Source organism: Hyaena hyaena, unplaced genomic scaffold (genome assembly GCF_003009895.1).
Source record: "Hyaena hyaena isolate Hyena2069 unplaced genomic scaffold, ASM300989v1 scaffold_1193, whole genome shotgun sequence".
Taxonomy (NCBI): domain Eukaryota; kingdom Metazoa; phylum Chordata; class Mammalia; order Carnivora; family Hyaenidae; genus Hyaena; species Hyaena hyaena.
In genome coordinates this window covers 274,651-300,475 of record NW_024081829.1, presented here as the reverse complement: position 1 = coordinate 300,475, position 25,825 = coordinate 274,651, and the positions used below count along the sequence as shown (strand labels likewise).

Sequence of the window (25,825 nt, the reverse complement as noted above, 5' to 3'; positions counted from 1 at the left end):
ACCCGAAGGGACGTCATTGGCCCAAATTGGGACATTTTGGTCATCAAAATAAATAATGGTATAAAATGAGGATCTATGAAGACTTATTGCTATAAATACATACATACATACATGTGTATTTACAAGAAAAGGGAAATCTCTTGTCTAGGTGGAGTACCACGTAAATGTAACAAGAAAAACAGAATTAGGAAAAAAAATCATCATTTTGAAGCCATCATAATAAATCAGGTAAGAATCATGGATTCCTCAAAAGATACTGGATGATTATTAACTAAAAAAAGAAAAAATAGTAATCTTATAGGGAATCAACCTAGCAAACAACACCTTAACCAAGTAATCAAAGGTAGGACCACCCAACAGATGTCACGTAGTTCCCGATAAGCTATCCTGAGTGCATAGGTACACTTTTGTGGTATTCCTGCCAGGAATGCACAATTTTAGTCCGATCATGAGGAAACATCAGGAAAAAAAACCCAACTGAGGAACATTTTCAAAATGACTCGCCTGTACACTTCAGAATGTCATGAATGCAATGAAAAGTTGAGGAACTACCCAAGATGGAAAGACACTTAAGAGACATGACAATTTACTACAATGTGTGTTTCTGGATTGGATCCCAGACCAGAAAAACTGAATCCTCCCCAAACCATAAATATGACTTTACTGGGACAATTGGCAACATCTGAATATGGATGGTGGATTACATAATAGTATTGTATCAGTGTTAAATTGCTCGATTTTGATAAATTTACAATAGTTATGTAGGAATGTTTTTGTTCTTGGGAAATGTGTACTAAAACTCTTATAAAGATATATGATGGCCAGCAAATTATAAATGATTCAGGAAAAAAAAGAAGCGTGTGTATGTGTGTATGTGTAGAAAGAGCCAGAGAACAAGAGAAAACAACAAAGCAAATGAGGTAAAATATCTTGGAACTATTCTTGCAAGTTTTCTGTAAATGTAACATTGTATCAAAATATCACGTTAGAACCTTGTTAGACATTAGAACTAAGCTTTCCACATTTCTGTCCTGGTTTCCGCCAGTCCTCGAATCACAAAAGCAGTCCCTTTTCTTGGGCCATTCTGAAGTTCCTTACTCAGGGAGGAAATGTAGGAAAAGGTTTGTTCTGACAAGTGAATTTTCAGAATAAATGTAGATGACTTCAAGTTCCAGACGATCCTCATCCAATGCGGGAATTACAAAGCTGGTAAAACCACTAACATAAATTCAAAACCACATGCAGGTTGCAAGCGGAGCCATCTTTCTTTCCAGACGGCACTTCTTCACTTTTAAAAACATGGCCACGTAATTACGTCACACTCTACGTGCGGGTGGCCGAGATCACGCATGCGTGGAATTGGAACTCTTCCTGGAACAGTGTTCTAAATCGACAACGGCTGCTAGAGTGTCCTAAGAAGCGGAAAGGATCGTTTTTACGGATTGGGCCTGATTCCTACGGCCTCCTTCAGCCCACTCTGTTCCTATCTCTGCCACAGCCTCGCCGAAACAATGGACAGTTTCCGGAAAGCACCAGGCTCCCTCCTCAGCACTGGCACCTATATTCCTAGAATGTGCTTCCCTGCCTCATCATCTGAGTCCGCTCTCGGCCTTCAAAATTAAATTAGAACAGCATTCTGTCCACAGAGGCTTTCGTGGCCCTCCTCTTCCCATCCTCGGCACGGCGGGAGCGCCTCCACTACAGCGTGCACCGGTAGACGGATGTGGGTACTGGTGCTCAACGTGTGTGCTCAACTGGAGCAAACGTGAAGCGGTCCACCGGAAATTCATAAGCTTTGAAGTTCTATTGAGTGTTGCTAACTGGAAGGATGTTTTCATTGATATGGCTATTCGCTTCCCAGGTTTCAGTTCTGAGGGCATTAATTTGATTTACAAAATTGAGAGAGGCTGAACAGAGTATCTGCACTAATGTATCTATTTCTTTCTCTGAAGCCCTTCCCTGTTTTCCTGTGTTCTCTTTGAATGTTTTTCTGAAGGCACAGGGTTTCCAATATTTGGGGTCAGATCAGTGTGCACCTGAGGACTTTCATGCTTCCTGAAACGCAACATGTTTTAGATTGAAATGAAATTTGCTTTAGGTTTTGAAATTTCAAAGCCTCTGAATTCAGAGTCCTGCAAAATAACTAAAAGCCAATCATAAATACCTTTTTATTTGCTATGCATAGATTTCTAGTGCACTAGTTTTATTGATAAATTGCAAAAATACCTACTTATTTTACAAATAAAAAACTACAAACTTTCAACTAAGAAGACAGTATAGAACTATCAGTAAATGTTATGTCATCTATCTATAGATGAATAACTTTGTATAGTCAATGGCTGATTAAAAGTGCATACCTGCTTATTGGGGCAAAAGCACACAATCTTCCCTCTTTCTTAACAATTTAGTAAAAATAAAAACAACCCTAATTTTATTACTCATTAACGTGAAGGTAAATGTCCTTCAAAACTCTAGGGTTTTTTGATATATCTCTCACTATTCAACTCTGTTCTCAAACATCGTTCATAGAATAATATACATTCAGGGCTTACTTGTGCTAAGCACTTTTTAGATATCAGCTCATGTAGCCCTTACATATTGTTATGTATATATGTATTATTATCAAATTTTTACAGGTGAGAAAGTGAAGTTAAAAGGTTAAATTGTTGAAAGAAGCAGCACAGTATGGAGATTAAAAGCACAGGCTAGAACCGACTCCTTGGGCTGAGTACCACTCCCTCATTTACCAGCTCTACAATCTTGGGAAAGTTACTGGGTCTCTCTGTGATCCAATTTTTTAATCTAAAATGGGGATGACAGTGCTGACCCCATAAAGTTATTGTGAGGGCTAAGTGATTTATCCTATGTACTTAGAAGACAGCAGGGACACAGTCATGTAATACTGTTAGAAGCTATCCCCAAAATGGGAAGCCACTGAGCCAGAGCCTGTGAGCCAGCTGACTCACAAGACTGTCTTCACAACTATGTATATTATCTAATCTGATCGACCCAAATCCTCTCGTATTATTTCTCACAGTTTTGCACTCTTGAATATCTCCTTACTGCATTCAGGATAAAGACCCAATCTTATAAAAAAAAAAAAAAAAAAAAAGCAGGGGGGCAAGGGGCACCTGGGTGGCTCAATCAGTTAAGTGACTGATTCCTAATTTCACTTCAGGTCATGACCCCAGGGTTGTGAGACTGATCCCCGTGTCGGACTCTGTGCTGAGCGTGGAGCTTGGGATTCCCTCTCTCCCTCTGCCCCTCTTGCTCACACATGCATGCACAATCTCTCTTTCTCTCTTAAAAAAAAAAAAATGCACCCCAATCCTCTGAGGTAGCATGTACCCAGGGTGATCCAATTGACTAGACTGCCTGATGGTCCTAGTTTCTATCTGTTGTACTGACATCCCATTCAGTTTAGCATTTGTCCAGAGTTTTTGGAATTTTAGTTTAGAAAATAGTTTTTAAATAAAATTATTTTATAGCTCCACTGACCATATCATTGGTCAGCAAATACATATGTTAAATAGAGATAATTTTAATTATTTTTAGTATGCTCTCTATGGTGGGAGAATCGTTGTTTGGAAGATAAATTCTGGGCCACCCTCCATATAGCACTCTTCATAAAATTGGCTCAGTTTACCTCTTCTGCTCTCCCCACCCCCCTTCCCTTGTACTGCCATTGAATTGATCACAGTCTCCCAAATGGATCTTGTCTTCGCACCAACTGTCCCTGCTGGCTGGACTGGTTTTCTTTCTTCAGTATCCTGTTCTAGAGGCACCGGCATTGCCTTCAGCGCACAGCGTTAAATGCCACCTCCGTGGGAGGCTTCCCTGGGTTCCTCGGGGCTGGATGAGGGGCCCCTCTTAGCAGCATCCCTCCCCTTGTCAGGACACTTTGTTTTCTGTGCAGTAATGATAATACGTGACCATGTTCTCCTCCAATGCAGTGGCTTGCACACAGGTGGTCATGTGGATTCTTTCCTTATTTATTTACTCAACGGATGAAAGAAGATTAATTTTCCCCCTCTTATTTTTCCTATTTTGAAACCAATTAAAGGTAAATTTCATTCCCCAGTTTGGAGGGAAGGGTCTTAGAGTCCTGCAGCACTTTTGTTTCTTCTTCTACGGGGAAGAAGGCACCAGGAGTAGAATCACCATTGGAAAAGTCAAAATTTTGAACATCCTTTGGGAGTTTAGATTAATACCCACTTGCCCCTGCCCCTGATCCTGACCAGGGTGGCCACTGTTGTGTGAAGAAAAACTCACCCCACCAGTTGGCATGGCTTGTCTAGCAGAGCTTTGGCTGGATTTCAGTGGCTGCCTGTCCCCCAGTGTTCTGGGCAGGGTGCAAGCTGTCCTCTGCATACGGTGACCCCACCTGTGATCCATGCCCTAACAACTCTTGACTGTAAGGAACCCATCACCTTAGGAGGCAGGCCTCACCTCCCATCCCTTTAACCCCAAGCCCTGACTTGGACCCAACTCTTGGTCAAGCACGTTAAACAGAGAAGTCCAACAGAGTTAGCAAGGCAGTGTAAAAATAAAGAAGCGTAATACACTGATGCATGTCAATTATTTCTCAGTAGAACTGCAAAAAATAGGGAGAGAAAAAAATAAAATGGAGTCCTGAGATGTGGCAGAGAGAAGAGAATCTGACGAAGCTTCATTAAAGTAACATAGAGCAGAGGAGTGAAGGTTGGGTTTTGTCCTTCAGTAAGTTCAGGCAGCTCAGAAAAAAGCTTGGACTCTGTGTTAACAGTGAGTGATGAAGGAGATGATGGTGGTGCTGATGGGTATCTCTTTTTGTGTCTCTCGTAAAACATAACGTTCTTTGGAATTATAATATCACTATCCCCTTTCATAGACTGTCTCCTTCATGTTAATGTTTTGCATTCAGGCCCACTTTACTAATAACACTCATCAGTACTGGGGCTTGATGCATGCCAGGCTCTGTTCTCTGCTTCTTACTAGTGAGGCAGGATTTGAATGCAAGGCAGACTGGCCCCTCAGTACCAATCAGCCCCTAACACACAGCCAGGTCACCCACATCATCTGCAAGCCATGAGTTGTTGCTATAGGGGAGATGAATCAGACAGTGTACATGCAATGTGGGCAGAAGCATGGGTGCTGAGGACGGAGCACAGCGCGGTCTACTGGTCTACCCCGCATGGACTGCAGGTCAGGAAGCAGCTCTGGCAGCATGAGGCCTCCCAGAACCGACTGCTGGCCCATCACTGTCTGCCGTGGACACATGCCATGGCTGCCAGGAGCGTTTCTGGGACATCAAAGGGCAGCAACATTAGCTCGCACAAGCAGTAGGAAAAATAAACACCCCCTCAACCTGTTGATCCTATTCTATTTTGCAACACAGAAATGACTGCTTTCAACTCAAGCCAGAAATTCCTGCCTGAGTCATGGGGGCTAGTTTCTGAGCTCTGCCCCTGCTCTGTGCTTGTCCTGACTGGAAAATGACCAGCGTGAGTAAGCAAAGCATTTCAGCTATCCCTGCCTCATGCATGTGCCACAGCACTAAATATGTAGAATAAATAACAAAGTTGAACAGGGAACAGACTTGCCTTTCGAAGGCCGTTTAAAAAAATAAATGTAAAGATTAAATTTTCCAACCCTACAGAATTGAGGGCCGTCAAAAAGCGATTGTTTAGTCTGTCTCATGCGAGAGACATGTTTCTGAAATACTCTGTTGAATTTTCAAATTTCACATTCTTCAGGTTTGGGTACTATCATTTTTCTCAAAGTCTTTTATAATGAAATTTCATGATTAAAAATGCATTTATTTAGTTTCCTAAAACAACAAAAAAAATCACAATCTTGGAGAATCGAGGTTTCTTAAACCTGGCAAGAGAGCCAGTCCTGGAGGGCTGTGTCCCAGTAAGCACCATCCGGACACAATAGTTGTTTTGGCAGGTCCACAAACCTTGGCTTGTTTGACACCTGTTCCCTTCAGTCCAACAGGGCGCAGCGAGCAGGTGAGGCCACGTCAAACACTGCATTTGGGGATCCAGGGAGTCTCCATGTGGGACAGGCGAGCACTCCCTCAGTGACCCCGTTTCAAGATTTCTGGCCTGCGATGTGGTGTCAGCTGAAAGACAGCTTGCCTCCTGCATCATGAAATGGTTGGATCTGAAAGCCCCAGTCACTGTGACTTACACAGTGCCTGCCAATCTGTCCTTCGTGAAGGAATTTGGGGAGGAAGAGGCAATGGGTAACTGTCATCTTGTGCACGTGCTCTCATCAGCCACATTCTCAGGCGACCCCATCAACAACGAGTTACCAAGGCTGTCACAAATGACCTCATAAATGATGGATTCAGTAGTGGGTGGCAGGGAAGGGAGAAGGGAGAGTCCCAGATGCTTGGCATGTAATCATGACCAGAGCACAATTAAACATTCTTCATCTCAAAGTTGTCCGGGGATGACTTGGTGGAGAATAGCTCTCTGACTCAGCTCTGACCATGCCTGTGTCTTAAATAGCCTATTAATACCCTTTTCCCTCTTTCATGACAAGAAGTAAAAGAAAGTTCAATTGAAAATCCCTTAGCTGTAAAATTGAGTGCATCATAAAATAACCGTGAAGTCAGTATCTAGTGTTAGGTCCACTAAAAATGTCACACTTTGGAAATGTCTTAATGTGGCCCCGGGGAAGCAGGCGAAACAATGCCAGTGTGCGGGATATTACCTCGTCAGCCCATATCCCTGGTGAGGCCAGCTTAAGGGTGGGTTCTTCTGCTCTGTCCTACGTGTGCTGGGAGTGATGTGGGTCAGGGTGGGGGCAGAGCGAGGAAAGAAAAGAAGACAGGAGAGAAGAGAAAAGAGATATGTACATGGTTATTAAGTGTCCTCAAATGTCCAGCTCTCTTTGTTTTTTTATTTGTTGACATCTTCCCCGCCACTTCCTATTATTTAGCTTCTGGTCAGATCAGTGAGGTGCCCCAGAAAAGGAAGAATCTGAGACTATAGCTCAGGCGGCTGGAGGAGAGGCAGGGGGGCAAACGGGGTTGCCTGGCATGGTACCAAGGAAGCCCATGTTCCTTTGCTCCATTCATCAGCTAGGGTGCTGACTCATCATGACTCAGTTTCCCCACAGTGGAGGTGATAAGGGCGGTCCCCATCTGCCCACATGCACGTTTCTCACAAATCCACCTAAGGTCTATGCTTACAGTGGAAAAATATCAAGGGCTGATGATGCCAGGTGATCTTGTGACATGGCCACCAGGCATGTTGGACCCCCTCACCGAACATGAGGTAAGAGGGATGGGTGGGGGTTGGAGGGAATAGGATGGTTGGCTTGAGGCCTGTTTATGAAGTTTGGGTGTGTCAGGAGGTATTGTCTCTGTGCTGTGCGGAGGTCTCTCTGCAGGGCTTGACTCCAAATACCCTGTCCCCAACCCAGCACCTTCTCCCTACTCCCCAGCACCCCGCAGAGCCTTCGGAATCCTTACCGCTGCTGCTTTTCACCACCCACGCTAATTAAAGACTCTTAACAAGGAAGCTCACTTCAGCTTTTGAATGCTCTTCAATTTCCCATTACTCCTTTTTGGGTCTTTGACATTATATTTCATAAAAAATCTCTATACCAGTTTCCATGAAGCCTCTCCACCAAATCAATATGTAAGCACCACCAGGGAAAGAATTCTCCCAAACTCTCCCCAGGGCTTCCAAGGGGGCATTCTGTGTTTTGTCCTTTTTTTTCCCTTTCATAGCAATCCATGCTTAAAAGCATCATCTAATGAGCAAAAACACACATGGGAATAAATGCTCTGAGAGACATCCTGCTGTGACAGTCAGCTGATTAAAAGCAAAACGACAGATCTGTAACCAATGACACAATATGGTGGAGAATGCTGTTAGCACATGCATGCACCCACACTGCTCTGTGCAACATGGTGAGGAACGGAAATTAGTTGAAATGGCTGGATCATGCAATTATTGGGAAAGAAGCTGCAGGGGAGAATAAAAAAAGTGTGAATACCTGTGTAGGTCATAGCTTCCTCCATCTTTATTTCCTGATAGAGGAAAATACAAGAGTAATTTATGTTAGCTTTAGAACTCATAAAACCATTCACTATGTCGTTTTCCATGCACAACATCTAAACCCTAGAAAGAAACATTTTGTGTTAAATACAGACAGTGCTGAAGTCCCACAGAGCTTTTCTAGCAGACAGGCTCAAAACGAGTATTGTAAGCTATAAATTAAAAGGTTTGAGATAAAACCTATAGGAGTTCACGTGAAAAATGAGTGTGGTGGCAAAGGAGGAGAGCCTGTTTAAAAGCAGTCAGAAAAGTACTTCCAGGGGCGCCTGGGTGGCTCAGTCGGTTAAGCGTCCGACTTCGGCGGCTCAGGTCATGATCTTGCGGTTCGTGGGTCTGAGCCCCACGTCGGGCTCTGTGCTGACTGCCAGCTCAGAGCCTGGAGCCTGTTTCAGATTCTGTGTCTCCCTCTCTCTCTGACCCTTCCCTGCTCACATTCTCTCTCTCTCTCTCAGAAATAAATAAAACATAAAAAAAAAGAAAAGTATTTTCAGTCAGTCCCAGTAAAATTTTGGTTATTTTTAGACAAAACACTTGGAAAAACAGGGGGGAGGCAACAGTCATCTCCTTTAGGAATCGTCTAGAAGGTGGAGAGGACTACTCGCTTTACTCCTCCCGCTGGTGTGTCAGTCCATCAGGAGACCATCAGACTTCGCTGAGCAGAGTTGGGTCACCACAGGCAAGATAGCCAGGTACTTCGGGGGAGAAATGTCTGAGTGTAACATTTCAAGAACCAATAATCAGTTTCATTTTGAGGCCTTAGTGAGATTTGTTTGTTTGTTTGTTTTGTTTTTGGTGTGTGGAAGGGTCAGATTTGAGGAAAAGCTCAGAGAAGCAGGATGTCTGAGAAGATTTGAGCTGGGCGTGGGCAGCCACCAAAAGACCTATTCTGCAAGTCAGGACTGGTCTTTACCGGCTGGCACCTAATTTGATGAAGGTGGTGACCTCTCTCACAGTGTTTATGATTTCTTATGGGATCTTCGCAGCTCGGAAGCCTCAGGACCCTACAGGGGTGGAAATGACAGGTGGCAGACATTGATTCTTTGGGGGTGGTCCCCGCTTCAAGTCACATGACCCTGGGAACAGGCCTATTTAGTGCTGGTGATGTTGGCTTTGCCAGGCGGCCAGAGACTCTGGCTGTTAGGGACACTGAGCAAACTCTACTGCACACAAGGTGCTCCTACAAACCGCTCCTCACCATCAGAGTCCAGCTCTTCGCCCTTTTGGGGTTGGCCCACTGTGCTGATGCCAATCACCTTGCCAGTGCCAGCTTTTTCTGCTTCTTCTATGGATTGCTGGAATTCATATTTCTACAGGAATTACGACAAACTAAGTATTCCCATCAACTAGGAAAGAGCTGGGACAGACGCTGAAAAGAACGGCAGCCTCATGAACCAAAGGAGAAATTAGCGAGTTTAACGCTGCAGATCAAGGAGGGAGCATCTGGCTGATTCCATACAGGCCCTCTAACACTGCTGGATCTCAAGACAGTGAATTACTCAAGTAACTCTAGTTACTCAAGTAACTAAAATTATCTCTAGTTTCCAAGGGGAAATCGTGGTACAAGAAATCTAATTCACGGTGTCATGGGCAGGGGGCCAATTAGGGCAGCTCCCAACTGTGTGGGGCAGAAACAGGGCACCGTGTGTTCCCATCCAAATCCGCTTAAAAGATGAGGATACCCCGCTTTGCCTAAGAGCATAGATCATGCCTGCTGACGGCAATAACAAACAGTCCCCAGTGCCTTCATCCCACTTGCCAGTGGAAGCTGCCATCAGGAAGGTTTACTAGTAGAACAGATCGGTGGGAGAAACCGGAAGAGAACACTCACCGAATCTTTTGGCGCATTAAATTTTTCATTAATGCTCCCAGAGGTAAACTTAGAGAATAGCTTATGTTTGGAATTGCCTGGAAAGTCTCCCCTGGAAGTATCCCAAACTCTGGGTTTCTATGCATCAAGTTGTTTCAAAGGCAGAAAACTTGACAACACAAAGACTTTCCCAGGAAATACAAGGAAAACACCCCCTTTTCCCCCTTACCGACGTCAAGGCCCTTCGGTCTCGGGTTGCACTGCTTGTACCCTTGACAGCTTCTGAGCGCCAGGAGCTGTACGTGTAGCTGGTTCAAAATGCCCCGCTCCACCGTGTGCACTGTGTTTGTGAGCTGCGGGCGAAGAGGCCGGGACAATATATTCAGGCTCATGTTCTGGCTGCTTTGTTTTCAACATCCTTCATAAAATGAAAACATATTGACTTACCTGATAAGGATCTGTATTCATATCAAAATACTCCAAAAAGCCAGTGGCGAACTCACAGAAAAGGAAATTATGCGTCTCATTAACCGTACGCAAACACCAGTAGGTGTTATTGTTAGAGCTCGTGCAGGCGCAGAAGGATCCCACTGTTGGTGAAGAAGAACAACAAAAGGAAAAGAATGAACAACAACAACTAAATAGTAGGCAGGCTAGCCATTTTAGCATTTCCTTAGCTTTATAATTTAAGGGGCACATTTTCTGTCTTGTAAGTACTATGTGTTTAAATGTTAACAAATGTATTTTCTCCCTCTCTAAACAATTTACCGTGAGAACAGGTGGAAAATGGGGAAAACGATGGCAATCTGTGTTTGTGATTACAGGCTGAAGGGCAAGGTGAAGTTTTAGGCACATTGGTTTGCCCCCTCACGTTAGGCAGTGGTCTCTGGAATAGGGTGAGTGGAGATGGGAAGGAAATTATTAGAACTTACATTTCTGGTTAATTTTATCTTTTCTTAAAAAAGGATAAAATGGTTAGATACTAACGAGATGGACCTGGTGTCCTTGAGTGTCCTCTGTGTCAGATGGCCACATGTCACAAATGGTGTGTGGGAAGAGGGGTCTCTGCATTGGGAAGGGGATTTGGAGAGGCTGGAGCCCAGCTCAGTGGATTTAGGGATGATGTAATTCGTGATGATTGTAGACAACACTTTAACATGAGATGGGCTATGACCATGAACACTTTTTTGTACCATGCAGAGTTTCACTGGCTATCTGGTGGAAAGTATGTCAAACAGATGTCAAATTAAAACAGAACAAAGCACCTAGTCTTTTATAGTTTCTAAATTTGCTGACCTTTCCCGCAACGATAACTGAATTTTAGAAATATGCCATCTAGCAAATATTTTTAAAACAGTTTAATGAGCATTCATTGTCCACTATGTACTTTGCACATATTAACTCATTTGATCCTTAAAAGAACCTTAGGAGGCAGAGATTCTTGTTATTCCCATTTTACAGATGGGAAAAATGAGGCTCAGAGAGGTTAAGTAATTTATTCAAGGTCACACAGCTGAGGAGTAGCAGCATTAGGGGTCCGGCTAGCAGGTATATTCTTAACCACTACATGTCACTTACCCACCTATCCAGTACTAAACGCACTAAATCTGTCCCCTTAAACTAAAAGAAATGTTGTAGACAATGAATGAGAAATTATTTTTTTCTAATTTTATTTTGATAAACTATTTTTAGAGCATAAAATGGTGCACAGCAAAATTAAGCAGAAGGCACAGAGAATTTCTAGAGAATACCCCCATCTCCACAGATGCACAACCTTCCCCACTATCAACATCCCTTGACACAGTGACCGCTGATGAGCCTACAGGGAAACATCATCTCCCGAAGCCCACAGCACAGCCTACCTTAGGGTTTGCTCTTGGTGTCATACGTCCATGGGCTTTGACCAATGTACGATATGTGTCCACCAGGATAGTGTCATACACTGATATGTCACGTCACTGCCCTAAAGATCCACATTTCTCCACCGATCCCTCTCTGCCCCAGAGGAGATGACTTTCCAGACTCCTGTGTCCCCAGTGCCCCAGCCCAGAGCTTGGCGGAGAAGAGACCCCCACACACCCCGAGTGACTCTCAGGGATCCTGTGTCCCGGTTGAGGGAACACGATTGAAAGGTAAAATGCTATGAGTTTAAGAGTTCACTTCGCTTCAGTGTGGCTGTAAACGACATCGCCAACTTGAACACTAAAATCAAACAGTATCAAAATGGAAAGATAAAACAAAAGTCCTCATAGATAGGCCCAAAACCCATAGAAGGGTCTTGGATTCCTGGAGTCTCCAAATCCCACTTTGAGAAACACTGATCCAGCTGGTCCTACTGTGATCTTTTCAATGCAAAGATTTGGGGGTTTAGCTACTCCCCGGGTCGGTAAGCCTTTAATCAGACGAAGTGCCACAAGAATCTAGGGCAGTATTTCTAGATGGCCTCAGTGAACACCGTGCCTAGACCACCAAAGCAAATGTTAACTATAATTTTAAAAGCGCACAATTGTTATTATTCCATGTTTTCAGCAATTCTGTATAAAACTGAATATTTTGTGGAGTTTCTGTTCTTCTGCAAACATGACGCTAGGTACTTAAGGGGGCTGAGAATTAGGAGGATATGTCTCCTGCCTTTAAGGGGGTTTCACTTCCTTTTATTATAAACTTAGACTGTTACATGAAATAAAGCAGCAACAAAATATATATGAGGCAAATTTGTTCACCCATTTGTTTAGTTATTTAGTTACAGAGCAGTCTTACTGGGTAGGAAATCTGTCAGGAGGTGGGCACTATGTGAAATAACACCATCAGGAGAAAAGCCCAGGGCAAGCTTGGCATTTTTAAATAAAATATGAAAACAAATTTCTAAAGAAAAGATAATTTTTGGCAAAAGCATTCCAGTTGCCAGTTCAGAAAATAATACAATGGTCTCCACTTGAATCATTCTAGATCCCCGGTTTTATGCTGCTGAAGCCCTCGTCTTCAGAACTATAGTGTGAGTCCCTGTCTCTGCGCTGTGGCAGTTAGCATCATTTACAAAGAGCAAATGATACGAAGTGATGGATGTTAACTTATTGTGATCATCATTTTACAGTTGGTAAAACCTTGGTTTGCAAGCATAATTCATTCTGGAAACATGCTTGTTATCCAAAGCACTTGTATATCAAAGTGAATTTCAAGAATTAGCTTGGTTGTGATCATGTGACATTTGGTGTCATGGACTATTCGTATTGTGAGACATTGCTCATTTGTCAAGTTAAAATTTATTAGGAATGTGTGCCCGTCTTGCGGAACACTTGCAGAGCAAGTTACTTGCAATGCAAGGTTTTACTGGACATAGACGTCAGGTCCTCTGCTGTGCACCTTAAGCTTATATAAGCACTGTATAGTGCTATGCGTCAATTCTATCTCCATAAAACTGGGAGAAAGAGTTCTAAAAACTCTCAAAAAGCAAAACCACACAAAACTTACGGTTCCAGAACGGGGCCGTCTGCCAGTGGTTGTTGTCGTGTGTGAAGCAGGTGAGGCCTGGGAGGCTGCATTCCTCCCCCTTCCTCTGCCGTTTCTTCTCCTTCCTCTCCTTCTTCCTCCTCCGGTTCTCCTTGAAGAGCTGCAGTTTGCTGTCTACTTCCTGAGCTGCTTCCCTATCCCGACAGAGGGATCGGTTAATGATCAGATAGCACTTTCCGAACAGAAACTACTATCGTTGCTCTGCATCTCACACAAACAGGCAGACACACAATAATAAGATGACTTTTATTCTTCATAGAGGGCCTCAAACTCTAGTCGGCAAGAGTGAAGGCACACTCATTAAGTGGAGGCACAGCTGCCTTAGAATTTTACCGAGACTGGGGCACCTGGGTGGCTCAGTCTAGTTGAACATCTGATTTAGCTCAGCTCACAGTCTCGGGGGTTTGAGCCCCGCATCGGGCTCTCTGCTGTCACCGTGGAGCCGGCTTCAGATCCTTTGTCTCCCTCTCTCTGCCCCACCTCTCACCTCTCAAAAATAACAATTTAAAAAATTGTAAAAAAAAAAAAATAAAAAGAAATTTTATTGAGTCTTAAAGGATCAACATTTTCTTTCTTATTTACATGTGAACATTGGTGGAAGTAGAAGTCAACGTGAAACCATGGATCCTGCCTCACCATTTGGACAAATGGCTTAACTTCTTGGGGATTCAGTACTTATCAGTCATAACATCAATGGTTAGTTGGATTAGATGCCTTGGAAATAATTTTCTTTGGTTATTATTTTATTATTTTCCATAAATGGCTCAACTTCTTATATCCTAATCCTATTCATACGCAAATTATATTATTATTTTAAAAATATGTCTCTGTCTTCCAACTTTCACAATTCAGCACAATTGCAGACTATGCTATGAAACACACCAAGCTAACCACGATGGTCCCCATTTCCCAATCACTGTCCCCAGAAGGCGGTGCTCGGAATAGAATCCAGTTACCGTCCCAACATGGGCAGAGAACACACAACTCGTCATGGCTCTCCCTCAAAGGATCCCCACAGCTTTGCCACAGTCTCTTGGCAAGGTGTGCACTTTGGTTTCAACTCCTGGGACTGGGTGCCCTCTTGGCTGAATCTGCTTTTTCAGAAGCAGCACCGCTTAGAACCCAGGGGTCCCTGCTGTCCTTCAGAAGTGCCCAGTGGACAGTCCTCTGCTCCCGGCCCATGTGGAAAACAGAGAGTCACTTACTTAAATGGGTGGAGATGACTCTTCACCTTCTCTTGCTTTTTCACACCTTTCTCTCTATTATAATAGCTACGGGCAAGAAGATTGAAAAGTGAGCCTTTGCCCCACATTCGATCAGACAGTTCATTTTCTAAACAGAAGGCAGAATAGAAGGAAAGCAGGTGCTTTGTTGTAACTATCTTAGCTTAAAAGGGCTTTTTAGCCTTCACCTTAGGTTTATGACGTATTTCAATGGACCCGAACAATTTAGGGCATTACAGACCATGATAATAACGAATTCAGTTTGTTAAGCCTTCCATTGGCATAAGAGAGAAACAAGCCTCATGCTTATTGCTGTAGCTTTTGGAAACAGGAGTTTGTAAAAAAGACCATGGAATGGTGACATGCTCACCTCTGTTTATTACAGGCACATTCCTCGGGTTTTCTCCTCTTTAGGTGTCCCCTCACTTCTCTTAAATTCTTAATTTTATCTTGCAAAGCTTCAATCTGGAAGACATATAATGAACAGTTACTTTTTAAGGTAAGGATTTTCTTTCTTTCTTTTTTTAATTTTTTAGTGTTTTATTTATTTCTGAGAGAGAGAGAGAGAGAGAGAGACAGCGTGAGCAGGGGAGGGTCAGAGAGAGAGGGAGATACAGAATCTGAAGCAGGCTCCAGGCTCTGAGCTGGCTCACAGCACAGAGCCCGACACGGGGCTCGAACCCACGAACCGTGAGATCATGACCTGAGCTGAAGTCNAGAGAGAGAGAGAGAGAGAGACAGCGTGAGCAGGGGAGGGTCAGAGAGAGAGGGAGATACAGAATCTGAAGCAGGCTCCAGGCTCTGAGCTGGCAGTCAGCACAGAGCCCGACGCAGGGCTTGAACCCATGAACCATGAGATCATGACCTGAGCTGAAGTCCGACGCCTAACCGACTGAGCCACCCAGGTGCCCCAAGGATTTTCTATGCTGCGTACCTCTCTTTTCACCTTCTTTGCTGTGTTCCATCATTCCAGCTCTTCATCTGAGATGATATTTAACTTGGAAACCAACTGGGCACAGAATATGCCTACCTCGATATTCCTACTGACGTGCTATAGGTAAACACTAACAGATGTCTCAACTTACAAATGAAGAATCATTTCCTTGCAGGGATTTCAGTCCCCACTATGATTCTCACACTCAATTTTGTTTTTAGGCAGGACTATCACTCTATCACTGGGGAAAGATAAATACCTTGCTATTCTATTTTTCACGTAATCGTAATTATAAAAAAGATGAAGCGGACGTGCGGTGAGCCCCCCCAGCCCCGGCCGGGCTGGCGAACCGACCTGGCATTTCGAATACACCTTCCCATCACACAGCCATGGCTAACCTCTTTATCAATGTACGCTTTGTGGTCCTTCCAGGCTCTGGCTGACTGGTACAGCTCTCTCTCACAGTGGATCGTATCATTCGGAAGAATAAAGCACCTGCAGAAACAAACAAACCCAAAACATTTGAAATAGGTTTATATGCTAATATTAAAAAAAATAAAAATAGCAAAGGGAATATAATTATCTTCTAAACTCTTAATTTGGATGCAAGCAGGAGCTGAGCCTGGTCTACAGCAATGTCTCCTGCCCATCGGAATAGGTAAAGGATGGTGTCAGAGAGAGACTGTTACTAAGATCACCTTTCAGAAAATATTCAATACTCATGTCTCCAAGAACAGATACCACCAGAAAACTCCAATTTTGAAAGCCTCGTCAAATACAGTAGGAAAAATGGGACTTTTCACAGTTATGATGGAAATAAGTTGTCTGATTAAAGAAAGGCAGGGTTCGAAGGGGGTTATTTATCCCATTCATTCTGTTACAGGGAGACTGCCTGAAGTACCCCATTAAGTTTGAAGCAAAGAGGGGCGCCTGGGTGGCTCAGTCAGTTAAGCTTCTCACTTCTGGTCATGATCTCACAGTTTGTGAGTTTGAGCCCCGCGTCTTCGGGCTTTGTGCTGACAGCATGGAGCCTGCTTGGGATTTTCTGTCTCCCTCTCTCTCTGCCCACCTGCCCCCCGCTTCACCCCCCAAATAAATAAATAAATAAATAAATAAATAAACAAATAAACAAACAAACATTTAAGAAAAGTTTGAAGCAAAGAAACAGCCCTAGGGATACAAAGGAATTGGGATAAGGGGTCAGTCAATACTGAAATCCTGGTCTAAACCTCTTAGCGTATAACAACTGCAGTTGACCCCGGAAGAACACAGGTTAGAACTATACAGGTTCACTTATGTGCAGACCTTTTTCTTTTCTTTTCTTTTCTTTTCTTTTTTTTTTGGATAAACACAGTACAGTACTGTAAACACACTGTCCTCTTCCTTGTGATTTTCTTAACAACATTATCCTCTCTAACTTACTTTATTGCAAGAATACAGTAAATGATTACACATAAAATCCATGTGAATCCATTGTTTATGTTACCACTAACGCTTCTGGTCAGCAGTAGGCCACTAGTAGTTAAGTTTCTGGGGAGTCAAAAGTTATATGTGGATTTTCAATTGTGTGTATTGGGGGGAGGGTCTGTGTCCCCAACCCCCACCGTGTTCAAGGTCAACTGTACAGGCACTGGAAGAGCGGTCCCAAAGATAAAAATCTTGACAGAGCTTATGACAGCATGCCCCTCCAAAGTGATAAAATGAGAGAAAAAAAGACCCTGCTAATAAATTCAGACAGAGAATTTTTCTCTATCAAGAGAATAAGTGGATCTTGGGGCGCCTGGGTGGCTTAGTCGGTTAAGCGTCCAACTTTCGCTTAGGTCATGATCTCGCGGTTCGTGGGTTCGAGCCCCGTGTCGGGCTCTGTGCTGACTGCCAGCTCAGAGCCTGGAGCCTGTTTTGGTCTGTGACTCCCTCTCTCTCTGACCCTCCCCTGCTCACGCTGTCTCTCTCTCTCTCTCCTAGAAATAAATAAAACATTAAAAAAAAAAAAGAGAGAGAATAAGTGGATCTTGGAAGGACACGGAAAACCAAGGTGGGCCTTTCAAGCTGCGAGAGAATCAGCTCCCTTCTCTGTTTCCATGACTCCCGGGACCCTCCTTCATGCTCCCCAGGACCCGCAAGGGGTGGTGAGGTGTAGCTGCATCTTACATCCGTTCTCCGGGCTCCCCAGTCCTCTGAGGGCTGGGTTTCATTTCTGAGGCCGTGAGGGTACAACTGTTCTGAGCCGCAGTAGCTGTGCAGCACCCAGAGCCTCTAGCGGTGCCAGTAACGGCTTCCATCTGTTTTCCAGACTCCCACAAAGGTAGCTGTTCAAGGGCAGAGTTCCATGCCTGCTCAGTTAAGCTGTGGCAGAACCACTCTGGCTCAGTTCCCAGAGGATCAGCCTTAATGTGAAACCGAACCCAAAGCATGTGTCCAAACGTTTGCCTCTTTGGACTCCTCGCTGCTTCTTTAAACCCTAGTTGTTACACAGGCCAGCCTCCAGCCCCTGCACTGCCAAGTCATACCACTTTTAGTAAAGAAGCAAAATAGTGATAAGATAGGGTGACAACTGTGAACTCAGCCTTCGAGAACTGAGCCTTCCTACTTGTGTGTCACTCGCACAGTGGTGGGCAAGCCCAGGGCATTGCCTCTGTCTGCCAACATCGTGTCCCTGTCGCTGGCAGCCTGGTGATCTCCAGGCCCCCTGTGGCCTTCATCATGGCGCTTGGCAATGTTTCTTGGTCGTAACACTTGTAATTCTTCTTCTTCCAGGTTTATGTCATATATTTCGCCTTCAAATTCGACGGACAAGGACCGCGTTTGCCGAGTGTGGACAAATCGGGGCTTGTACTCTGGAAATAAGGGAAGATATATGTTAATATGGACATCCATGTGTAGTTGAAGAGGGAGGAAAATCACCACTGGGCTCATCGAGCACTCGGGGAAGGGGAAGCAGTGTGCACTGCATTGTCTAGAGGCAGCGGGGTGCAGCAGGCAGCCTGCTAGATTTCACGTTAGGAGCAGCGGGCTCTTGTCTGGGCTCTGGCGCTGCACTGACCCTTGGGCCTCAGCCCTTCACCCCTCCAGGGAGGGGTAAGTCTGGGTGCCTTCTAAGTTCCCTTCCACTTACAGCAGGCCTTGAACTTCCACTCTGTGTTTTCAACATGAACTGCTAAGGCAGTTTGTTTGGATAGAATTATACTCCCAATTATGGTATTATTAATAATACTGTCATTTATCGAGCTTTTGCTATGTACCATCCACCTCATACTTATCTCTAATCCACCACCTTGGAAGCCCCGTATTATTGTAATCCATCCTTACATTAAAAAAGCATATTAGATTGTCAGAACAGGCTTATAAATTTTGGCTATGATTCTTAGGGATGGAACTCTGAAGCTCTGGATGCTTCCTACACTTTGCAAGGTTATGTGGCCAATAGCATGGGAAGCAGGATGCTTGTCTCCCAGATTCAAAAGGCTACAGTCTTCCTAACACATCGGGCTGCTTTCCCAAAGGGTAAGTGCTCTCGACTCCTTCTATTTGTACAAATGACAGAGGGATGCTCTAAGAAAAATTAAAATTTGAAAATGCTCTTAGCAGCCAGCTGACTAGTGATACCTGGCAGATGGACGGTAAGGCCAGGGGGCAGCCAGCATGTGTTCAGGCCACTGTCATCCACTGTCACGGCTCATGGTGTGTTAGGCAAGAGCTTTCACGAGCAAACCTTGGCCCTTCCTCATCAGATGCTCTTCAGCTCTGAGGGGACACACTCCACACTCACGGGGCCTTTCTCTCTCCTGCCTTATGCTAACATAGGAGGGAGGGGAGCACACAAGCTGCAGAATCAGACTCCTGCTCCACAGGGTCCCCCTGTGATGACAGTTTCCAGAGGAGGGAACGCCTCCGTAACAGCCAGCAGGCCACTGAGTGTGCTCAGGAACAACTCCTGTCCTCAAATATGGGAGCTTCCGTGCGGTTTGAAAGGTGGCCCCAGACATCTCTACTTTGTGCTCAGTTTGAACAACAGGGTGTACGGTCACCACTGTGGAGTGGCATCTAACCTGCTGGGAGAGAGGCTGCCCTACCTTCTAGCCCAACACTGGCGATCAGCATCTGTTAAGGGAGGCTGTGGGGAGCCTCTGTCCCTTGTTGGCTTTCTATTGGTCTCTTTGAGTGAATTATTAAACTTGACATTTTCTCCCAGGGAGGACAGAAGTCTCCCAGATCAATCATTCTCAGCCTTTGGGTTATGGATTCCTTTAAGCATGTATTGAAGGTTATATCCAGAAAAATGTGCACATGCACACAGAATATACTTATAATTTTGGATAAAACATTAGAGGGCTCATGATCCCCTAAAGTCCATCTGTGGAGTCCAGGATAAAAAAGCAATGCTAAGAACTTCTATTCTTCTAGGGATTGGTTTGATTTCCTAATTTACACATGGGAGGCACCAGGCTGGCTCAGTCAGTAGAGCATGCGACTCTTGATCTTGGGATTGTGAGTTCAAGCCCCACGTTGGGCATACAGCCTATTTAAGAAAAAAAAACAAACCCTTACCTAATTTACAGCACAGAAATGAACTTAATGTAGCTTACTGAATTGCCAGAGAAATGAGTCATTTCTCATATTCAGCCACTAGATGGCACTAGACTCTCGTTCTTTTACAGAAGGTGCCAGAATCGGTTTTCACCTATGTCTAACCATAGGTATCTCATAGCTGCGTGATAGAGTTTTTATAAAGAAGATGCCAAGCAGTGCTTTTCATACTGAATTTGACTAGTTCGACCCTTCCAGCCAACAACAGGAATTTAAAAAATACTGTCCTTAAAACATGTCCCTTTAAAAAAAGCATATATGCTTTTCGTATTAGTTAAATGTGAATTTTTATTTTCTCTCACTCTCTTTCTTTTAAAGCGGCTCAAGGCAGACTAATCAGGACATTAGCATCAATGTAAAATACACCTGACCTAAACTCTACCCTCTGCCCCGGCCCCACCTTTTCCTCTGTAAAAGTTTCCTGTGCCTGTATATTCTGTGTCTGGTGTGCTTACTGAATATATTTTCGTTCTGTGCTTAAGTTAAAGTGTCCACATACCAAGTTAGCTTTTGTATTTGGAACAGAACCATATTGGCCTTTCGTCCTAAAGCTGTGCTTTGATAATACCTAAACTGTGGAAGGAGCAAGCCTTTTGCGTCTCTAATGTCAAAGCCTTGGCCTGCCACTGAGCCGTCGTGCGAGCTGCTTACTCGGAGTCCCTTGGTTTCTCAGGAACTGCCTTGGGCTCTTCCTCTGGCTTCTGCCGGTGCGATAGCCAGACTCCCCGCAAGTGCATTCCTTGTCGTGGAAGCCGCGAGAGTAGAGGTTGCGCGTGCTCTGCCGGACCGTGAGCGGGTCGCTGGATCCTTTGCACTTGTGGATTCGGAGCTTGCCGGATGTGTCCTCGATGCACTGCCACTTCTGCAAAAGCCAACGTGAGAGCGGGTTATCCCTGCTGCACCAGGTGCCTCGTGTGAAGGACTGCGGCGTCGGGTTCTGGCAGCCCGGGCAACCCCGGGAAGCAGAGCCAACCCCGGACAGCAAGCTTTTCACTGACCCTGCCGTGAGCCGACCCCCCGGTCCTCTCCGTTCTTTCTTTCATGGGAGGCAAAGCCAGATGACAGTGAAATCATTGGAAATCAGAACCACCTCAATGACACCAGACCCCAAAATTGATATATAAATCCTCAGGATCCAGACTAAACAGAGTCTTGAGTGAAACACGTGAAAAGCCCTGAATTCGCCCAGCTGTCACGGCTGTTTTCACCAGGCCCCTCTTTCTCTGCAGAAGCAGACCTGGCTGCTTTGTTCTTTCTCCGCCCCTGAATTTCTGACTCGCCCGGGGAGGAGTGGCGGAAGAGGAAGACGGAGAGGAGCTTAATCGGCACGTGGCACAGGGCAGGCCAGCTCTCACAGGGCCCAGACGTTCCCAAACGCGTCAGGTTTTCTCTGGGCCCGTTTGTCCTCTCCAGCCCCTGCTGCCCAGCAGGGCAAGCTCACCCGCAGAGACGCGCCCGGGGAGCTGGCACCCGCTCGGCGCCTTTGAGCCTTCCGTCACGCCTGCGCAGACACCGCAGGCTGCGTTCTAGATCAGCAGGACACGGCACTGGGTCTCCGTGTCCCTCCCACCCCCTGCCCAGCCTCCTTGAACTTCAATCTGCCTGAAATAAGAGCACTTCGCCTTGGGGACATTTCATGGGATCCTCCATCTCTTACTTAAAGACCTAATACCCTTCCTTTTACTTTTTATTTTCCCCTGGCCTCCTCCCTAAAATGGTAATTTGGGAAGAATACTGACCTTGGTCTGAAGTCAACCACAGTTGTGATAACATGCTGTCGTGCAGTTATCAAACTTTTGTCTTTTTTCCTTCCATCTATGAGTATCCCCTGTATACAATTATTGTATGGACACATACAATACAATTAAATACATACAATTTAAATGGACACATTTCTAAACAGTGGCCCAAGCAACAGCCCCTGTAAAATTATGTATTTGGTGTGCTGGTTACATATTTCAAAATATATATTAAAATAAACCAAAAAATATTAAATGAAAGATGCTCTTTCCTGAACCACATAAAATGATCTCACCGTGCCCTCTGTGTACCTGTAGCCATACTATGGGTTACATTTTAATTTCAGAGTGATTTAATGGAAGGTAAAATTTAGCCAAGGGTCCCAGAAGGCTTGGTCAGCAGACAAAATGGAGTACGACCCACTGAGATACTACCTTATGCCAGTCATAGTGGCTAAAATGAACAAATCAGGAGACTACAGATGCTGGCGAGGATGTGGAGAAACGGGCACCCTCCTACACTGTTGGTGGGAATGTAAACTGGTGCAGCCCCTCTGGAAAACAGTGTGGAGGTTCCTCAAAAAATTAACAATAGAACTCCCCTATGACCCAGCAATAGCACTGCTAGGAATGTACCCAAGGGATACATGAGTACTGATGCATTGTGGCACGTGTACCCCAATGTTCATAGCAGCACTCTCAACAATAGCCAAATTGTGGAAAGAGCCTAAATGTCCATCAACTGATGAATGGATCAAGAAGATGTGGTTTTGTAGATACAATGGAATACTACTTGGCAATGAGAAAAAATTAGATCATGCCATTTGCAGCAATGTGGATGGAACTGGATGGTATTACGCTAAGTGAAATAAGTCAGTCAGAGAAGGACAGATATCACATGTTTTCATTCATATGTGGATCTTGAGAAATTTAACAGAAGACCATGGGTGAAGGGGAGGGGAAAAATAGTTACAAACAGAGAGGGAGCGAGGCAAACCACAAGAGATTCTTAAATATAGAGAACAAACTGAGGGTGGACAAGGGGGAGTGGGGGAAAGGGAAAAGTGGGTGAGGGGATCTAAAGAGGGCACTTGTTGGGATGAGCACTGGGTATTGTATGAAAGTAATGAACCATGGGAATCTACCCCAAAAACCAAGAGCTTTATACATTGTATGTTAGCCAATTTGACAATAAATTATATTTAAAAACAAAAACAAACAAAAAACCCAAAAAACCAAATGGAGTGCAACCATTCACAAAGGACCAAGGTACAGAGTCACATTTTGTTTTCTCTTAACGGAGCCATGTGCCCTCAATAAGTGTTGAATTATCAGAAGCTACCTTCGCACTTCTAGCAGATAGTCCCCAAATCCCAGGCCCATAGGGCTTAGTCTATGATCTTGCTTTACCCCCCATACACTCTTGGTGCTACTGAATTCGGTGATTTCAAGCCATATCAGGTTACAATCTTCTTTTGTGGCTTGACCAGTGTATCTGGAATGTCCATCATCTCCGTCCACAGAAGCAGGCCCAAGGGACAGGGCAACTAACTCTATTTGCAAAACCACGAATAGGCAACACAAACAAGCACAGTCAAGAACTAACTAAGTTAGAGATGATTTAGCTGAAAAAAAAATGAAGTCAACATGATCAGGCACACAGGAGTTATGCCAGGTCAGTGGTTCTCACACAGGGCTGGGCACTGGGAGTCTCAAAAGCTCCCATGGTGATTCTAATGTGCAGTTGGGGTTAAAAACAACTGCTTTCAATTTGCAGCTGGAATCCATCACAGGGGCAAAAGAGGTCTAAGTAGCTCACTTGGAAGCGTCTTTGGGAGGGATGTATGCATTTTGGGGCATGGATATGCCAAGGAAGCTGTGTCTAGAAATGTACTGAGGTAATCAGGGCAGAAAACGACTCTAGTTGAACAGATGTACACTACCAACTTGTCTATACTGGCAGGACTTTGCATTCTCTGTAAGACTAACCAGTTTTCCTTACTTTCTCTCCACAGGTAGCTGACAAGTGATAGAACTTAAGTCTTTGTAAATGCTTAGCTGGAAGCTGTGTGCACCTGTTCTGTGGTTCCACCATTCAATGTGGAGACCAGTGCTTTTCAAGCCAGGGTTTGTGGCACTTCCAGACACATCCAATGAGCTTGAGGAGGTGCCATGATGTTCTCAAAAAAAGTTCTCAGAAACTGATATACAATTTCATTAAGGAATAACTATATGCCATACGGAATTTTTGCTGGTGAGAAGCATCAGCAAAATCGATAACCTTTTATAGTTCCAGAAACTTTGACAATCAGTGGCACTAGAGTGTCAGTCTAGATCTGTATTTGTCCTAAATGCAAATGGTTTAAGACTTATCCATCTATCTGGGTAATTGCTAACTCAAGCATGCAAAAACTACGAGTTCACTACTTAATTCCAAGGGTAGCAAAAGAAGAGGCCAGTGGATCTACAGCCTAGTAGAAGACTAAGAAGTATGTCATTTTCTACCAGACAGAAAAACATGGTTGTCTTTATTCTTGTATGGCCTTGTGTCTTTTGTGGTTTGAATTTATACCAATTTTAGTACAAATACTAATTTTAAAAACACATAGCTACAGTGAAAACCTTCCTTAGTTTTGTAACCATAACACACTTAAAAAAATTCTGCCTTTTTCTTGGTCTGGAAGAACCGAGTGTACAGGTAGACTCTGATAGAACAGAAAGTGTAGGCAGACTTTTGAGTGATTTGGTCGATTTTGACTATAACCTGCAATTTCCCATTAGCCAAATTCCTTGCTAATGTCCTATGGAGTAGAAAGGAAGAGAAGGAGTGTTTCTTTCCTGAGAGATGAATTTAACCAAACCTGAGGTCTGGTACCATCCTGGGCACTGACGATGTATCACACAAATCAAATATACATACATATATGTATGCATCTGTATACACATGTGCACACATGCCCACATATGGTAGAGGTATGCATACAGCTACACACATTCTTGTATAAAACAAGGTCCATGGTGAAAAATGCCAGTTATTTTCTATACCATGGGCCCTTTGAACAAGCCATAGACCCTATTAAATGGAGAGATAGCTAGAGGCTTTCAAATTTTTCTTAGTGGCAATAGTACCAGGAATTTTAATGAAACGTAATTACCACATATTTGCCACAGTCATTTTAGCTCGATGTCATGATAATTTTCATGGCTGAGCAATAAAACCTTGAATAACTGCCACTATCGTGGTCATCACAGAGAATTTATAGAGGGAGGCGAAGGAAGAGAACTTTCAGAACTCACACCACAAGCCACTTAACTGCTCAAAATACGAGGAGATGGTTTTGCAATGCAGAAGAGATTCCGGAATCAGATGCAAACGTGAACTCAGGGAGGCATCTGCTAACGGGACACAAAGTCAGCCTCAGAAATGAGCTTTGTTAAACATCTCCACCCCCCATCCTCATGCAGAAATACAAACATCAAACTGTCTCCCTTTTATCTACTCTCTTGAAGTTTATCAGTAAATCAGTTAACTGCCAAATCCAATCGTCTCTGTCTTCCCTGACCACTCTACCTTCTGTAAATTCCTTTGCCACTTTGTGGGACCTGGTTTCAACATTTCTCTTGCCTCTCTGGCTCCATCTGTGCCAATCATTCAACATACATTCATCCCACAACTATTTCTGCACACGTTCTGTGGATGAGGGGCTAGATAAGACTATGTAAATAATTTTTTAGGTTATTCTGATCTCTTTTTAGGCTTTCAAATCACACTGGAATTTGGAATTAAAGGCAAGGACCATGTCTCATACCCCTTAGTTATTCCCTGAAGTTAGCTCAGCATCAGATCACTCTGTTTAGCAATTATGTCTTAGTATTTTTTGATAGATTACATACACTTATATATAAACAACACACAATGAAGAAGAGAAGGATGGCTATTTTGGTATAAAGATTTTTGTGTGGTTTGG

At 44.1% G+C, this 25,825-nt stretch overlaps 1 protein-coding gene and 1 long non-coding RNA gene across 6 annotated transcripts in view; one reads left to right on the top strand and one right to left on the bottom strand.

Annotated features, from left to right (window-relative positions):
* Nucleotides 1-25,825, bottom strand: part of SULF1 (sulfatase 1) — a 177,454-nt gene that overhangs the window by 9,165 nt on the left and 142,464 nt on the right. For 3 of the 5 annotated variants that reach the window (XM_039222837.1, XM_039222838.1, XM_039222839.1), the window contains 8 exons: nucleotides 20,770-20,980; nucleotides 18,122-18,368; nucleotides 15,930-16,026; nucleotides 14,968-15,062; nucleotides 14,580-14,645; nucleotides 13,336-13,508; nucleotides 10,312-10,454; nucleotides 10,094-10,217 (listed from right to left, as the gene is read on the bottom strand). In XM_039222837.1, the coding sequence (XP_039078768.1) occupies nucleotides 10,094-10,217; nucleotides 10,312-10,454; nucleotides 13,336-13,508; nucleotides 14,580-14,645; nucleotides 14,968-15,062; nucleotides 15,930-16,026; nucleotides 18,122-18,368; nucleotides 20,770-20,980 (1,156 nt within the window). Of the gene's footprint in view, nucleotides 1-6,702; nucleotides 6,769-7,995; nucleotides 8,030-10,093; nucleotides 10,218-10,311; nucleotides 10,455-13,335; nucleotides 13,509-14,579; nucleotides 14,646-14,967; nucleotides 15,063-15,929; nucleotides 16,027-18,121; nucleotides 18,369-20,769; nucleotides 20,981-25,825 lie in introns of all 5 variants that reach the window. The other 2 variants (XM_039222840.1, XM_039222842.1) reach the window with 2 other exon arrangements.
* On the top strand, nucleotides 18,555-24,369 carry LOC120224577. Its single transcript, XR_005526614.1, has 3 exons — nucleotides 18,555-18,609; nucleotides 18,900-19,035; nucleotides 23,873-24,369. It is a non-coding gene; the product is annotated as an uncharacterized LOC120224577 (long non-coding RNA).